Source organism: Rosa rugosa, chromosome 7, assembly GCF_958449725.1.
Source record: "Rosa rugosa chromosome 7, drRosRugo1.1, whole genome shotgun sequence".
In the NCBI taxonomy this organism is placed as follows: domain Eukaryota; kingdom Viridiplantae; phylum Streptophyta; class Magnoliopsida; order Rosales; family Rosaceae; genus Rosa; species Rosa rugosa.
The window spans coordinates 39,049,112-39,066,403 of NC_084826.1; the positions used below are offsets into that span (position 1 = coordinate 39,049,112).

Sequence of the window (17,292 nt, forward strand, 5' to 3'; positions counted from 1 at the left end):
TATTTGTCAAATACACATCCCCATTTGTTAAGTACACACTCAATTTTTTTGTAGAAATAGAAAATCCTATGTTACTTTTTTTATAAAAAATAAAAAAAAAATAAAATAAAATACCCTTTTAGCAATGATGGGCGTGAGGAGGAGCCTAGTTGAACACCCAGTTTGCCGGATCGCAATCACATATCTTTCTTGCTGGTCTAATATGCCAAGAGCGAGAGGCAAGAAGGGAAGGGTGGTTGCAGCTCAAACCTCATTCGTTTCCAATCACGTATCTTTAATCTAAGTTATTGAAGATTGCTAGAAGAAAAATCAACCGAAAATTTTGAGCTTTGTGTTGAAATATATACAATTCATTTTTCAGTCATTATGCATTTGTTCATTAATTCCGGGTAGTGGTCATCTTCCTAGTTAGTAATTTTTCGTATTATATGCGAATAAAGCACGTACTTACGTTTTTTTCAAAAATACTTCCATAGTTCATATTTTTGAAAGGGACTCGTTAAATTTCCCGTACTTTTGAAGCTAAAAGTATTATACACGTACTATACACGATTTTTACGTTTTTTTCCGTATTTTACACATATTATTGAACAAAAAATGAACATAAATTATTATTTTTAATTAAAAATTTTAATTATTTAATTAATTAAAAATATTTTGCTGAACTTTTCAATGAACTATTTGATAAAATGTCCGAATAATACATACACGTACGTATTTTTCACGTCCCGTTTTTTTACTAACTATAGTCATCTTAATTGAAGTTAGCTGCTAAAATGTTACAAAAATTTGTAACTTATATTTCATAGTGTATAAAATTGATGTATTACACTAGAATCAATGAACCGTGATGCAAAGGCGAAGGGAGAGGGAGGGGCTACAATTGGGAAGAGAGAAATAGAATGAATAGAAAAAAGAGCAAAAGAGAAAAAAAAAAAAACGTTTATGAATGAGCATCAAGAAAATAGGCGAGTGTATAAATTGATCAAGTACAGAGGTTGAGATTGATATGGCAAGCGGCCAAGGAAAAGAATAATTAGGGAGGGTAAAATAGGAAATTAAGAAAGAAAGAAGCTTGAGGCTGGATGGTGGGCTAGGGTATAGGGTTATTTATTTATGAGATTATGATTGTTAAGTTAATGTCACGGAGCAGTGAACAAGAGAGGAAGAGGTGGAGAGGAGTAATCAGTAATTATCTGGCAAAATTCCAGTCCAGCTGTATTGCTGCCTTCCCTCTACGACCCAGACCCAAACCCAAACCCAAACCCAAAGCTGTCTCTCACCACCGCAAACACGGTTCCTTCCTTACTTCCTTCCACATATTCAATCTCTCCCTCACTCACAATCATAATGCAGCAGCTCCAGGTCTTTCAATTTCCCAAACTTTATATTTATATTTATATTTATACAGTTTTTGATTTTTGATTTTTTTTTTTTCGATTAATTTGGCAGACGAGAACTGTCCAAGTAAAGCAACTATCAGATCTAGCCAGCGAGAGAGAGATTCACGAGTTCTTCTCCTTTTCTGGAGAGATCGAACGCATTCAGATCCAACGGTACTTTTTTTTTATTTTTTTTTTATATACATAAACTTTAGTTCTCATTCTGTTTGCCTGCCAATGAAGACCAACCAGAAGAATTTTTTATTTCTTATTTTTGCCGGTAGTTTTCAAAGGAAAGGGAGAAAAAAAAAAAAAAAAAAAAAAAAAAAGTCAAAAGAGCGAAATGGAACGTCAACTTAAACTAGCAGAATGTATGGATAAATAATTGACTTGTTTAATATTACCAATTCCAAGTTTCTTGATTCTTCAAATTTTATCATGTATCTTGCTGTACTGTCGAGTGTGAATGTTGGTTGGGTTTTGGTATTTTTATATTGAACTGGTTGGTTCTGTGTGCAATGTGCAGTGATCCTGCGCAATCAAAGACTGCATTTGTTACTTTCAAGGATGCCAAAGCTCTTGAAATCGCACTCTTGTTATCGGTATGTACTCAAATTGCTTTCCTCCCTCTTGGAATTGAAGTCAGCTTGCCTAATAACAATGTTTATGTCTTTACTTTTTTTTTCCTGGGGTTTTGATTTTGTGTTTGGGAGTCATTTTAAATAAGCATGCATCTTCTTCTGTTTGGCTGTAGATATTGAAAAAAAAAAAAACTTGTGTTTTGGATTGCAGGGAGCAACAATGGTTGATCAGATTGTGACTATTTCTCCTGTTGAAAATTATGTACCAATCAATGAGATGCCGGTAGGTTTCCTTGAAAGTTGTCTGCAATTTGTTGTTTCCTTCCTTTGGCCAAAACTTGCAGTTTATTAGTGCAATTTATGCAGGAAGTGAGATTGGTGGAAAGTGCTGTTTGTGCTGCCCCTGCTGAAAGTGTTTCACCAAATGCTGAGGTAGCTAATAACACCACCACATTTAAGAATTGTAACTTGTTGAAAACAAATCATATACAGGGAATTAAGTACTTTTTCACTGTATGTGAGATTTTGCCTGGAAATGGAAACAAGTGTAGAGAACTTTTGACGATATTCAAGGGTCTTTGTGTATGTGACCGTTTAATTCTTTGGGCTTTTCAGTGACAAAAGGATGATTGAAATTGATTATGTTTTCCTATTCACGTATCTTTATGTTCAATAAATTACCTAGAATTATATCAGTTAGTGATCCCAGAGATGATGTACATACCTAAATAAACTATGACAAAACTTTTTTCTTTTAAGTGCTCAGTAATTGTCTCGCTATTTCCCTTTAAAATTCCAAAACGGGCTTAGGGTAATGTGTTTTTGTTTACAGGATAAAGATGGCTCTCCTAACAATGGAAGGGTGTACGTAAATAGAGCTCAAGATGTAGTGTCTAGTATGTTTGCAAAAGGTTCAGCAATTGGACAAGATGCCGTGAACAAGGCTAAAGCATTTGATGAAAAGCATCGGTTGAGAGCAAGTGCATCTGAGAAAGTAACTTCCTTTGACAAGAGAGTGGGGCTCACAGAGAAATTGACAGTAGGCCTTTCAGTGGTTAACGAGAAAGTGAAATCTGTTGATCAAAGACTTCAGGTCTCAGATAAAACAATGGCAGCAATATTTGCAGCAGAGAGAAAATTAAATGATACTGGATCAGCTGTCAAAACAAGCAGGTATGTGATATGAGCCCAAGAAAATACGATCCTCCAATTTTGGTTTGGGTTTTCTGCTCATTAGCATGTAAATTATTGCATACCTTGCATAAAAACAATGCTGATAGTGCATAATTGTATGTAAATCAGTATAAGAATCTTTTTGTAGACTATTTTCATGGGCATCCATTGGAGATATTTTATACTGAGGTTTCTAGGCCACTTGGTAGTTTATTTAGTAGGAAGCCATACCACATTCTTTAGACATCAATGTACTCCCAGAAAAAAAGTTCAAAAATAAAGGTCGCTTTTAGCGTATACATCTTGGACATGCATATAGCAGGATCTTTACCCCAAGCATCGTTACATGCTCACAAGGCTGTACCCTTTTAGTTCTTTGATGTTTATTTTCATTGATTCTTCAACTTGATTTTCTTTTCTACTAAAGTTACATGTATAGTTGTATAAGACGATTATAATATTCTATCTACCCTAAAATCATAATGCCTGTCCCTGTTTGGTGTTTCTAGGTAGTGGCCTGCTCATTTGGGTTATCTACCCTAGAAAGAGTAATGTAGATATAAAAAGATATGATAAAGAAATTTGTGGTTAAACAAGGGCAGAGTTGATGACCTCTCAAGAGTTGTTTTACTCCAGCTTAATTTAGATGAATGTAAGAAACAAATTTTAGCTGACAATTCTCATTTGGTGCTGATAGGTATGTGACTGCGGGAGCAGCTTGGTTCAATGGTGCTTTTAGCAAGGTGGCAAAGGCAGGGCAGGCTGCAGGTACGAAAACCAGAGAAAAGTTCCATATGGCTGTGTCAAACTTGACTGCAAAGGTAGGCTTGCTTCACTCAGTATTATTTATGCAAAACAAAGTTACATGTGTGTATCCACCCTCTAATAATCAACTGTGCTACAAATTTCAGAGAGCTATTTTTTAAGCAATTGAATTTGTTAATTGCTTGTTTTATGCAAAAAAAAGAACTCTTCATTCATCTAATTCAGTAGTCAAGCGGATTTATATTTTGTTATTTTTTCTTGTGGATGAATGCCATTCTCCTCCTTTGATGCAGGATCCAATAGCTGCATAAGTGAAGGGTTCCAGGTGTCAGAAAGTAACCTTGATAGACATTCTTTCTTGAACACATACAACAACCATGTTGCTCTAGTTATTGATCTGGGGAGACATGGCCTGGAAAATGGATTGCAGGTTTGCTGTAGATTGGGATGATTTTGCAATCTTATTTTGTGATTCATGGTTTGATGTGTGCACTCAAGTTTTGCATTCAGTTTAATTTTTTAATTTGTTTCGCTCTCCTTTCTTTGTATCATTCAATTCCTAGGGTATTGTGCCTGTGGCTGCATTGGTAGTTTTGTGTAGTAACACCAGTTGAGTGGAACAACATTTATATTTTAAGAAAAGCCGATTTGATTGAGTGAAAAGAAATCAAAATTGTGCGAAATTGCCATTATCCTTGCGTAAAGGATTTATCTGGTGTTTTTACTTAAATAGTTATGTAATTTATATAAGAACATTGGACAGTACAGCTAGTTTTGGATGAGATTTGATTGACATATAGGTTTTGTATCATCAAGATTTATATGCCTTCAATTTTGTCGTTGTCATCCTTTGACTGACGCTATTTGTAACCATGAAAGCAGTGTCTCTGCTATAGCGTTGGGAAAAGCATAAGAACTCTCGCTTGACCACTCAGAACATTGAACTTGTGCTTGACCAACGGAAAAATTGATCCAACAAGTGCGCAACGTCTCTGAGTCTATCCGTTACAAACAAGTCTTTTTTAAAACAATGAATCTATGGTCTAAATTTTGGATACTTCAATTTGAAGACTGTTAGGGGTGCTTTTTGTTAACGTCAATGAACAGCCATGCTCATCATTAGAGTGGAACAATCAAGTCCCTAACGCGAAAAGTCCCGCATATGAGTGGCGAAATCTGACCCAAAAAAAAAAAAAAAAATCAAATCAAATCATATCAAAGCGGTCTAAATTCATTAGGAATCTGAAGAATGAGACTACTTTTAGAGAATGACTCTTCCACTCACTGCTCGAGGCCACTTCCTTTCGAGCCAATTGTTACTTGCGCTCGCATTGTGGATTGTGAGTCTTTGACCACTCGAGCATAATGACTCTGACCAAGGACTTAAAACGATATTTTCGTTTTTTTTAGGCGATATTTCCTTTGCCTATTGAGTGAATTTCGTGCGAGATTTTTGAAATTTCGGAAAATATCGAAGTGAGATTTCCCCATCCAACTCCCATTCGTTGATTTCTCTCATATGCAAAGTCAACCCACGTTCTCACCACGTGACCAACTATTCAGACTCAGAGTATGCCTTGACCAACTTGGCTGCACCTACACTTGGCTTATATTTGCAATATTCTAATATATATTCTTTTCCCTACGAATATGAAAACTTAGGTAAATTTCCAATCAATAACAAACTTACAACCAATCAATATATATATTCTTTAGTATTTACCAACAGTTCAAAATTTTTACAACTCACTATATAACAATGTTTACTAGTGAACCCAAACGCGGCTCTTCGCCCAGCTCTAGGGTTTCAAGCAGACGGCGGCGCTTTGCCTGACCGTGTCCGGCGTCGGTTTGACCAGGCGCGGTGCTTCTCCTTTCTAGGGTTGCTTCTCAAGCAGGAGGAGGAGGAGGAGGATCGCAGATTGTAGAAGCGATGGCTGGTTGGCTTGGTTGTTGATCAGCGGCGACTGGTTGAGGAGGCAGATTAAGTTGCGCGCGTCGTGGAGGCGGATTTGCAGATAGGCTTCGCTCATTGAGGAGGCGAATTGATCTCGTGCAGGTGGGGTGGTTGCGTTGTTCAGTACCACTCGAGATTGGAGCGACAGTCGGTGGGTTTGCCGGTTCTTGCTTTGATTGTCGGTGGGTAGACTCATTGATGCTGGGCAGGAAAGGTCGGCCGCCTGAAGGTTTGGCGCCGGCGGTGATGGAATGGCAGAAGGGGATTAGGGCTTCTGCCCATTTTACTCGAGTTTGGGCTGGGGTCTTTGGGCCTTGGCTCAAATCTGGGTTGTTGGGCTCTATTGTATGGGCTTGTAAGGAGGGTGCCTTGCCACCCTCATTTATCACTTAGTAGTGAGGGTAGGCCTGGCCTAAGAGGTGGACATGCTTGGGCTTTGGGTCGATTTATGGTCCAGGACCAATCGTTTTGGATCATGACTGCTTCGGGAGTTGGTAATTATTTGAAATAAGATTGGCTGTCAAGCGGCTTATGAACAAGGAGTTGGCTCCTATTTGTTTGCTAGGAAATAGCGTTCTGTTGGTACCACAATTGCGTGATTGGCTAATGGGAGGTTAGAATATGGGTTTGCCCTAGGAGACACAGAGTTGTTCTTTGTACTATAAGCTCGCTCTAAACAGTCTTGTAATGGGTTTGCATTTACTTGGTAGAGTTCGGAACTTGTCCGTTTCCTATTCAAGTGCATGTTAGACTCTAGCCATTAATTATGGCTATTGAATCTAATGAAATCAATATCTTGTTCAAAAAATAACAATGTTTAATCAAGGTCTTCTTTTCATATATAGTAGATAATTGATAAAACAAATATCCAAAAGTTTCACTTGAAAATTCCATATTTTTCTTCAAATTTCCAACATTTTTCTTGATTATTTACCGAAATCGATATATTCACGATATTTCCGTCACAATTTCCGTTTTCAGGACCATCGATATTTCCTCGAAACTTGATATTTTAGTCATTGACTCTGACTACTTGCTCACTTCCTCTCATGCCAATGGTTGCTTATGCGTGCTTGACGTGCCTTTGACAAATAACAAACTGTCACTTTTGAGCCTCAATTGTTCTTGTTGCTTTTGTGGGGCGTGCCAAACTGCCAACACCTTCTTGGTGTAATGTTGCTGAAGCTTCGCTTAATGTGTTTATGCGTCTCCTAACTTATTCTCTGACCGATTGCTAGTCTAGAATGGAATTAACTCCAAGTGAGGTTCTTTACTTGCCTTTTGAAATGACTTTTATCTTCAAAAAAGCATGTGGCTTCTTAAAGGCTGCAAAAGGCCTAAATCCAACTATGGACACTGGGTAGTCAATAGTATAATCAATACAGTTTATGGGACTTAGCAGAGCTATCAACAGGGTAAGGTGTTGGAACACATTGGAACACATTTCTGAGTCTGGCGAGGAACTATGCCTAATCTCAAGCGAGGTTATGTCAAGTTGAACGATGTCTGAGTTCAACAGGGAACTATAACCCAAGTCCAGGGAAGCTATGCCCAAGCTTGCGTGGAATGATACCCAAGTTCGAGGATCGTTTAAACTCCAAGAGAGTACTTTGAGGGAGATTTTGATGCATTGAGCAATTGATGTTGTTGTCTTTGCATTGCCTCCTTAGCCTCTTATATAAGAAAATTTAAGTCATAATAGACTAAAATAGAATAGATTTTATATTATCTAAAACACACATAGTTAAGGATTAGTAAAATTAGGCTCAAATATTGCGCTCACATTATGAAGAGTGTTCAACCGCCCAAGCTCACGTCTGCTCAAGATGTTTATCAACAATTGATTTATTAGGATGTCTTTGCTTGATTGGGCCTTCTTGCATGACAGTTTGCTTCCTCACAAGAAATTTTTTCTTTTTGGTCCATTACCTATAAGGACAAAAATCCCTCAAACTTTCTCCAAAAGTTGACCTTCCAAAATCAGGCACCCTTGATCCTTCAATTCTACCAAAAGCATAGAAAATTACATTTTTACCCCTATTCAACTCTCTCTCTCTCTCTCTCTCTCTCTCTCTCTCTCTCTCTCTCTCTCTCTCTCTCTCTCTCTCTCTCTCTCTCTCTCTCTCTCTCTCTCTCTCTCTCTCTCTCTCTCTCTCTCTCTCTCTCTCTCGTTGTTCTCCAGCCATCAACGTGACACCCCATAACCACCATTGAACTCGCAAGCCTTCGATGAGCCATTGAACTCATGGATCTATTAGTATAGAGTTGGTATTCCTTCTTTAACAAAACTCTACTCATTAAGAAGCCCAAGTCATGAGTCTATTCATCAAGCCCAAGTATGATGAAGCCAATCCCAAGACCATAATTGTTTAATTACAATTTGTCTCACTTTGTGGCTGTTTTGCTGTCGAAGACCAAGACCATGTTTGAAGATTAGTTCAATTGCAACTTGCTACCTCATCATAGCTTGCTGTCTTGCTTCCCCATCTGAGCTTGCTGTCATGTCGAAACACCATACTTGAAGATAGAAGAAGTCTCCTCTTCCTCATGGCTCAGGTAAGCTCATGCATTGCATCTCATTCACAAAGTCATGGTTCCCTTCTTGTGTCAGCCTTGATTAAGGAATTTAGGAGTTGGCTTCTAAATTTGGTTTTCCAAATTGACATCTGGGGAATGGGTTTACATATGCAATATGAAATTAAGGGTATGGCTTTACCTACTCCAACTAGGGCTGGGCGGTTTGACCCGAGAGACCGAGAAACCGGGTCGATCCGGACCGAAACCGACCATTCGGGTCGGTTTTGAAAACAGAAATCCTCGGTTCGGGCTAAACCGAACCGATTAAAATGTCTTCCGGTTCGGTCTCGGTTTCAGTATTTGCAGAACCGGTTAGAACCGATCCGGACCGATAATTGTACATGTATATGATTTTCTGCATTTGTATATGTTAGAACCGATCCGGACTGGTTAGAACTAATAATGCTGCACTGAGTTTTTGTTGCATTTCTGTGTTAGATCAAAAAATAAAAATAAATTTAATCAAACCGAGCCCTGCGGCCTAAGGCCATCTTTGACTTTTATATATATTATATATGTATATTCTTATGGGAAATCCAATAGGAAAAGCCCATCAAAGCCCCCAAAGCTCACATCTTAACTTGTCATCCATCCACTTGTTTGGAAGGATGGAGTCTTATAAAGGCTATAAACCTTAAAACTTTCTTCTATGTGGGACTTTAACAAGTTCCTACATTCTGCATTTCTGCTTTACTGCATTTCTGCATTACTGCATTACTGCATTTCTGTTACAGTTTTACTGCATTACTGCATTTCTGCTTTACTGCATTTCTGTTTTACTGCATTAATGCATTACTGCATTTCTGTTACAGTTTTGCTGCATTTCTGCGTTTCTGCATTACAGTTTTTCTGCATTTCTGCATTCTCTGCTTTACATTACAGATTTTCTGCATTTCTGCATTTTCTGCCCTGCAGATTTGCTGCATTTCTGCATTTTCTACTTGCTTTACAGTTTCTGCATTCCTGCCAGATTTCTTGGCCCGAAAAACCGACAGACCGGACCGATTTTTTCGGGTCGGTTTTGTCATCGGTCTCAGCATTTTGCAAAAACCGATCCGGACCAAACCGACACTGTCGGTTTCGGACTCGGTTTTCAAATTTTTCGGACCGGACCGATCCGAACCCAGCCCTAACTCCAACTGAGCTTAGGGGGTTGTTAAGTGAACTGATTTTCCTCTTCCTCCTATATATACTTGGATACTCTGTTCATTCTCGGTATTGAAAATATTTTTGTTTTTCAGTCCCCTTGTTTATCAAGAGTTTTTCTCTTTGGTTTTCTGCTTTTCAAAGTGTCTTGTTCCATGTTGAAAACAATTTGAAAAACACAAAACCATTCATGCATATTCATCTCTTGCATCCCATGCATGAGGTCAATTTGGTATTGCAAGCTTCAAAGGTAAAATCTTCAAGAAGAACTTGTTGCGTGCGTTCATAGCTTGTGTCTTTGTTAAGATTTCTGAGTTGTTCACTTGTGTAAACAATTAGCAAGAATCGAGTACAAACAGTCTAGTGCGTGAGTCTAGAAAGGTTGTCGTGATCAGTGTAACCTCTATGTTGTAATCTTGTAATTTGGTTTCATTAGTGATTTGATTTTGGTTTTTCAAGAGTAAAGGCCACTCTAGATGTTTTCCCTCGATAGGGTTTTACTGCATCAACAAAACATGTGTTCTTTATTGCTTTAGTTGGTTTGTTGATTTTACAATACATTCGATCTGTTCAATATCAGTACTCAGGATTGATCATCCATTTGCAATCCCTGAGAAAGTTTTGAATGAAAAAATTGGTTGTGGGCCTATTCTCCCCCCTCCTATCTAGGCTCCTTCTAGGATCTCCAAACACGGAGAAACTCTGCACAGCCAAATGTTATGAGAGCGACTCTGAGGAAAAAAACAAGAACAAAAATTTGGAAGTAGGTTCCAAGAAAAACTTTAGGAAGCCGATTGTGGTGACCCAGAGGCCGGATTACCACAACCCTGCCTCCCCAATGAACCTTACACCAGCGACACTTAAGGAGTAAGTGCTTTGGGCCTAGAATTCCTCAAAGAGACAAGGCCTTTAGGTTGGAGAACAAGAAATCTATAATCCCAAAATTCTTAGGCTTACATAGTGGGCTTGGCTCGTAACCACAAGGTTACGAACTAGGCAAGGAAGAGGAAACAAAGGTGGTGTTGTGTTGAATTTAGAACCTACGTCATTTTTAGTTCTTAGTCCAAGTTTATATTAGGTTCATTGAATGGTAATTTGTGTGAGTCTTCTAGGTCTAGTCCACTAGGACCTAAACTCAAGTGGAGGATTCTAACCCTAGGGTTCCACTTTAGTGGTAAGCAATCACACGCATCATCAACCATACATATCTTTACAAAAATTTGACGGGATCAAACATGTCAAAATAAAGAGAAAAATAAACTTTAAATAAAACAATTTGTGGCCTCCAAAGATTATCCTCCGTACCCAAGCTTCGACAGCGACAACTTGCAAAACAAACTAAAGTATGGGTTAGGCTCCTACATCCAGTCATTGCCCATGCCCGCCCCCATATCTAAGTTTGAAAACATGAGTTATCTTTTTGATAAAAGGTAGTAGATAAAAACCGGTTTGCGATTCCACGTGATCGTCACCACGTAATTATAATTTCCACGGCAATTGATCTCCTTCCACAACTTCCATCATAACTGTCCATCTAGCCAATCACTTTCCGGAATTCAATTATCACAAGGCTAGAGACAAAGGGGATAATCAATAACAAGGGCATAGTGCACACTGCCCACTACTGGTGGCTCGGGATTTTCAATCCCCAAAGAGGAATAAACCATCTCCTTACATCCCCATCAATTGCCAACACATCATTTCAACCACGCAAACCATTTCAAGTGTAAAAACAGATAATTTCCAAAACATGCAAGAGGCCTCATATAAAACATAGTATATGCAAGAAAAGCATAGATAGAGTTAAAGGCATCCCCTACCTGGAACTCGAGCTTTCTTTTGCAGCACTTGGCCTCAATTCAACCTTGTAGCAACCACCAACTTCACAAGATCCTACCAAGATATTGAGCCTGGATCAAATAAGCGACATAAATAACGATAAACAAGGCTAACTATTTACTCTCAATACTCTCCGAAGAAAACCCCTCTTTTAATCTAATTTACTAACTAATAACCAGACCATTTGGGTTCCAAGGAGTTGGTTTTTCAGGAAAAAGTGGTAAGAACACCTTTAAAAGACAAGTTGTTAAAAGCTGGAAACAGAGTCTAAAAAGGAACTGTCAGGGTCAAGGAAAATTGTTCAAAATACTAGAGGTAAATTCTTGGGAAAATTTTGAAAGGAGGATGGTTTAACAACCAACTCAGTAAGATTGAAATGGTTATTGAATTTCAAGTGAAGCCATTTAAAGAGTAAAGGTTTTAAAGGCTAAAGTAAAACAACGTGCAGATTCTTTCTAGAAATATCAGCTTCTGTATACATATTTCAAAATTATATAACTAATTCTAGAAAAATGCTTTTGGGGAGATTCAAATTCTGAAACGTTCATCTTGGTGTCTACTATCTTTATCTAGAAGGAACTGATCCCAAATTCTCAGCGGTTTAACTCCAGTTTTGAAATAAATACAGCTGATCAATTTTATCCTTCAAATTCCAGTCACATGGAAGTCACGTGCTCATATTTAACGGAGCCGTAACGGAATTTTGACGCAGGTACGACGTTGATAAGAAAACTTGAGTCCAGGTATCACCTTGATCACTTTGAAAGTTCAAGTATCATTTCAAAAGTTCTCGAAGAGTTCAGACACTGTTGAAGTAAAAAACCCTCGAAACATTGATTCCAAAATTTGCTGATGGAAACATAACTCAGACCATACATAACACGGCTAAGTACCCCATCTGAAAAGCCAACATAACTTACCCTATTCCAACACCTATAACTGTCATGATATCTCGAAATGGGAGGAAGGACATTTTGCACATGTAAACTGTATATTTCAAAAACCAAATTCGCACAAGCGATCGCTGCCCTATCGCATGAGCGTGCAAGAAGGCTAAAAAAATGGTTAAATTAAGCCCATTCTCAGGCAAAATGGTTAAATTTTTGCCTGAAAAAAAAAGTAAATTTACTAGCCTTCCTTGAAATGGGCCTGAAATTGTAAATTTTCAGACCATACATAAGTAAAAAGTAATAACCATTTTGCCAGAAAATTTACTAGCCTTCCTCCACACATGCTCTGCATGTGCAAGTAAATTTTTTTTTTTTCAGAAAATAAAAAAGAAAAGATAATGGAAGAAAACGGTTATTGCAGAGAGAAGTTAGTGGGAGAGAAAAGTGGGTTGTGGGATTTATTTTATTTATTTTTATTAATAAAAATATAATTTGTAATTATCGTAATAACCCTTGTGATTTAATTAATTCTCAAAGTATTTTAATTTCTTAAGGTCATTTCTGTCAAAATTTTTGATTTTGGCTAACAAAGCCTCTTCTTTTAATAATAGTATAGATAGATAAGAGAGAGTTTGTCAACCAAAACATAATTTTTTTTTACCAAAATATCCCTCAAATATTAAAAACCTTTGAATTGAGATATTCGAGAAGAACAAAAAGGCTAATTAACAAATTTTTTTATTTTTTTTATAAAAAGGTGGAGCCGTTTTCTCCACTTTCTGTGAAATAACTGCCCTTATAGTTATCCACACCCATAGGTAGGGCTGTCAATTCCGACACGACCCGATAACACGACTCGAAACCCGCACGAAATAAAGCGGGTTGGTCGTGGGTCAACCCGTCATGACCCATTTAATAAATGGGTCGGCCACGGGTTAACCCACCAACACGAAGTGAACCCGTATAACCTGATTAGCTATACTTCTTGAAATTTTGGACGTTGGGAGCATTTGATCATAGGATTAAACAATTTGAAATATTTTGCTTCATAATTATTGGATTTAATTATTTATGAATTATATATAATTATTTATATTCTTCGTCTTGTGGAGTTTTTAGTAAATTTAATCAATTTATGCATTTTTTTAGTTAAATGGGTCGCATTGTTAACCCTTAAATGAGTCATTTTGTCCAACACGACATGACCTATTTATTAAATGGGTTAAGCGGGTTGGAAACGGGTAACCCGTTTAATAAATAGGTTGGGTTTTGGTTTAAATTTTTGACACGATTATTAAATGGGTTGGGTTTGGGTTTGTATCTTGCTACACGACAAATACCTTGACCCGACACGACCCATTGACAGCCCTACCCATAGGGTGTGTTTGGCGTCTAGTATATTTTATGAGTGCTAAAATTTATTAATATTTCAGAGTTATTTTTGTACATTTTTTTAGTTTTAACTAACAAACCTCTTCTCTTAATAATTAACAAAAAATAAAAACCACAATAGAAAACAAATTCCAAAACAAAAAATTATCGAAAAAAAAAAATTAATATATTAAAAAGATCGAATTGACACCTATTATAAAATTACTGAAAAGGATAAAAGAGGGTTTGTAAAAGTGGGGGTAAAAGGGAGAGTTGGCTTTCGAGTTTCGCCATATTCGTTGCCTAAATCCAAGAGTCGAGTCGAGTGGAGTGGAGTCGATGGCAATGGCTTCAACTCTGCAAGGAGTTTTCGTAGACACCAACTTGGGCACTCGCTTAGCCATCGATGTCTCTCGGGATATCACAGCAAGGGACTTCAAGAGTAAGAGTTAATGTATTATGTTTTTTTTTTGGATAATCTAGCTGTGTAGTAGATTTCGGAAAAAGAACCCAGATCATATAAAAGTAGGTTGTTGTTGTTGTGTTTTGAAGGCCATTCAGTTTTATTTGTTGTTTCAGCTTCGACATTTATTCAATTTTGTTCTGGGTATCTATGTTGTTGATGTCGGTTTAATACTACATTTGGAATTTCCCTTTTGAAGTAATGCAAAACTGGATGAAAGTCGGACCCTTTTGGTCATGGTCAGCATTACATGATCATGTGTTGATTCCTTTTCCCAGTTCATGATGTGCTGATGTTATTGAACTTTTTGCTGCTCAATTTAATATGCATCCTTCGATTAATATATGAAATGGTAGTTGATTGTTACCTAATCTGATCTGTAGGGGAATTTGAGAGAGAGCACTTCAAATGTTTCTCCAAATCAGGAGAGATCCAAGTTTCTGCACTGATGGTGCAATTTCTTCATTACCTTATCTCGTTTTTTTGCTTGTTTTTTACCGCTTCCTTCAAATCTTTGTAACCTGCAATATTAATTTGTTAATCATTTTTGTGTGCTCATTGTGCAAACCTATTTTAATATTAGGTAGAGCGAAAATCATGCTTGTATCACCTGGCTGATTCAATGACTATAAAGAGCGTTTTCCAGAAAGTGGATGGAACATGGTTTCTTCATGCAGAAGCAAGAGCTTTGAGTGATTGTAGTAGGCCGTGTTTGCATAACTATTTGGCCTCAAAAGTGGTTGATCATGTATCTGAAGGTAGTGATGTATCTCATCCTTCTAATCCAGAAAATTTTGTTATGAGCACTGCTAAGAGTATTACAAAAGGCAACTGTAAGAGGTGGAGGGGAAAAAGAATTCGACGTCAACAACCTTTACTAGGAAAGCTTGGGAAACTTTTCTACTTCACAAAGAAAAGGAAGAGAAGAAAGAATATTCATTTGCCAGCAGAAGTGGATCAAACTGGAATGGAAATCGTTGGTGTTGATGATACTGCAGTTCCTATGCACATTGATGAGAACAAGACTGCTCTTGATGATTGTGCATCTAGTAAAGAAGTTGAGCCAGCTGAAGAAATGGCTTCCATATCGAGGAGAGATGAGTTCACTGTGACTTCATCAGAAGCAGTAGTATCTGTATCTGGTATCATCAATAAATACTTTTTGAATCTCAGTGAGGATGGCGGTGATGTAAGTCCTACAACTTCAGTTACATCAAGAGTTCATAGTTCCCCCGAACAACACTTGATGACTAAAGTAGGTGATATTTGTTCTAGCCGACAAGTTACTCCCTCTGCCTCAAGGTCCTCAACCAAGTTTTCTGCCAAAAATTTGTTACCTCGGCCATCGCCATCACCAACAAACTTTGGGGGAAGAAGATACAAGCATGATAAACCTGAAGTTGGAAAGCGTCTTGTCATGGCCTCATATAGTCTCGGGATTTCTCCAAGTAAGAAACATCCTGCTATACATCTGTGCAGCTTCAAACAAGAAAAAGTTTAGGTCTCAATTGTTAGCTCAGATTGTGATTAGTGACCATGAAGCAGTTTGAGAATGACTGATTTACCTTGATTTTGATGGAAAACAGAGAAAAAAAATCTTAATGTTGAGCCAAGTAGTGAGGTAGTGACGTCCTTTGGATTTTTTGCGTGGACGATAATTCTTCAAATGTACACTAAGATGCAGAGAATGGACACGATGGAGTGAACAAGGCTGAACATTGGTTAACAGATATTGCAACTGCCAAGGTCAGTTCCTTTGACCAGAGACTGGCTTACATTGAAATTGCCAGTTGAGAAATTGAAGTCTATTGATAAAAAAAATAAAAAAAATTTAATGTCTCACACGAAACAATGGCAGCAATATTTGCAGTAGAGAGAAAATCAATTGACACCGGTGAGTTGTCAAAACAAGCAGTTATTGGAGATCACCCAGAATATTATGTCCCGCTAATCTAGTTTGCCCTTTTTGCTGTTTAACTGTAAACTATTGCGTACATTATGATGACATTGATATGAACATAGTTGCTGTTGTGTTGCCTCTTTAGTTGGGCATCCATTGGAACATATTCGTGACAAGTTTATGATCAAGTTTCTAGCCTGCTCAGATTATTCCAGTTGAACCCATAAAGGCCTTTTTCAGTCATCATAATAGTTATCAAGATGGCACCTACTTAGATTGTATATAAATATACATCATGGGGATGCATATAGCAGGATCTTTTCCGAGTGGCACTCATGCTCATAAGTTTGGAGTCTTTGCGTTCTATAGAGTTTATGTTTGTAGGTTGTTCTTCAATTTCTATTATGTTGTGCTTGATGTTTCTATGCCTGTGGTCTTTGCATATGGGTGTCTACCCTTAAACAATAAGATCAGAGTCAAAAGAAAACGATTTCAGTTGACGGCGGCTGTACGAGCACAACAGCGTGGCTCAGTGGTGCTCTTAGGTCATCTCCAACCCTGGGCTAAGGGGTTGGTATAGCCGAAAAAACACCATTTTCCATCTCCAACCCAAGGCTATGCTATAACAAAAAACTGATTTGGGGGGCTACAAGGGCCAAGGGCTGGGCTAAACACAGCCATTTGTTTAGCTCTTGGGCTTCTTATTCGTGGGGACTGGGGACCACGCTGGTGGCCCAAAATTCTGATCAATAAAACCAATGGCTAAGATTAAAGTCAGCTAGTTGTTAGAGACTAGCCGTTGGATTTATTTATTATTATTATTATTATTATTTTCAGTTTGAAATGTAACGGTAAATATTGAAAAAAATAATTAAAAATATATAAATATTCCTATAAATACCTCCTCACTCCCATTTTCATTTCTCACGTTCACTCATAATTTTTTCTACCTCCTCACTAAAATTTAATAAAGAATCCGAATAATTGCTTACAACGTGACACATGGCATGATAAAATCATATCTAAAAAATTAGTAACATTCGATCAAAAAAATAATTATATAAGAGTGAAAATAGTAGCATAGTTATAAAATACTATATATTTGAAATACATTTTTCATTAAATAACATGGCATTTAAATTTATAACCCTAAGGGTTGGAGATGGTAGAAATTATAGCCCTTACTATTTGCATGAATAATGATTATCAGGGGCTAAAATTTAGTCATGTGGCTATTTTAGCCCCCCA

At 37.5% G+C, this 17,292-nt stretch overlaps 2 protein-coding genes across 2 annotated transcripts; both read left to right on the forward strand.

The window, feature by feature from the left end:
* The first annotated feature begins 1,141 nt into the window (after window positions 1-1,141).
* LOC133720896 (binding partner of ACD11 1) lies at window positions 1,142-4,584 on the forward strand. The gene is made up of 8 exons (XM_062147381.1): window positions 1,142-1,365; window positions 1,453-1,556; window positions 1,909-1,984; window positions 2,175-2,246; window positions 2,330-2,395; window positions 2,796-3,136; window positions 3,834-3,957; window positions 4,195-4,584. The coding sequence occupies exons 1-8, from the start codon at window positions 1,351-1,353 to the stop codon at window positions 4,210-4,212; spliced, it is 816 nt and encodes a 271-aa protein (XP_062003365.1). The 5' UTR covers window positions 1,142-1,350; the 3' UTR covers window positions 4,213-4,584.
* A 9,377-nt stretch (window positions 4,585-13,961) lies between these two features.
* LOC133721667 (uncharacterized) lies at window positions 13,962-16,370 on the forward strand. Its single transcript, XM_062148349.1, has 4 exons — window positions 13,962-14,123; window positions 14,528-14,595; window positions 14,728-15,592; window positions 15,731-16,370. The coding sequence occupies exons 1-4, from the start codon at window positions 14,021-14,023 to the stop codon at window positions 15,847-15,849; spliced, it is 1,155 nt and encodes a 384-aa protein (XP_062004333.1). The 5' UTR covers window positions 13,962-14,020; the 3' UTR covers window positions 15,850-16,370.
* The last annotated feature ends 922 nt before the right edge of the window (window positions 16,371-17,292 follow it).

Coding starts and splice junctions, on each gene's coding strand:
- LOC133720896 (XM_062147381.1), top strand. Junction 1,557..1,908: donor GAACGCATTCAGATCCAACG/GTACTTTTTTTT, acceptor TGCAATGTGCAG/TGATCCTGCGCAATCAAAGA. Junction 2,247..2,329: donor TACCAATCAATGAGATGCCG/GTAGGTTTCCTT, acceptor CAATTTATGCAG/GAAGTGAGATTGGTGGAAAG.
- LOC133721667 (XM_062148349.1), top strand. CDS start 14,021: ATGGCAATGGCTTCAACTCTGCAAGGAGTTTTCGTAGACACCAACTTG. Junction 14,596..14,727: donor TCCAAGTTTCTGCACTGATG/GTGCAATTTCTT, acceptor TTTTAATATTAG/GTAGAGCGAAAATCATGCTT. Junction 15,593..15,730: donor TAGTCTCGGGATTTCTCCAA/GTAAGAAACATC, acceptor GATGGAAAACAG/AGAAAAAAAATCTTAATGTT.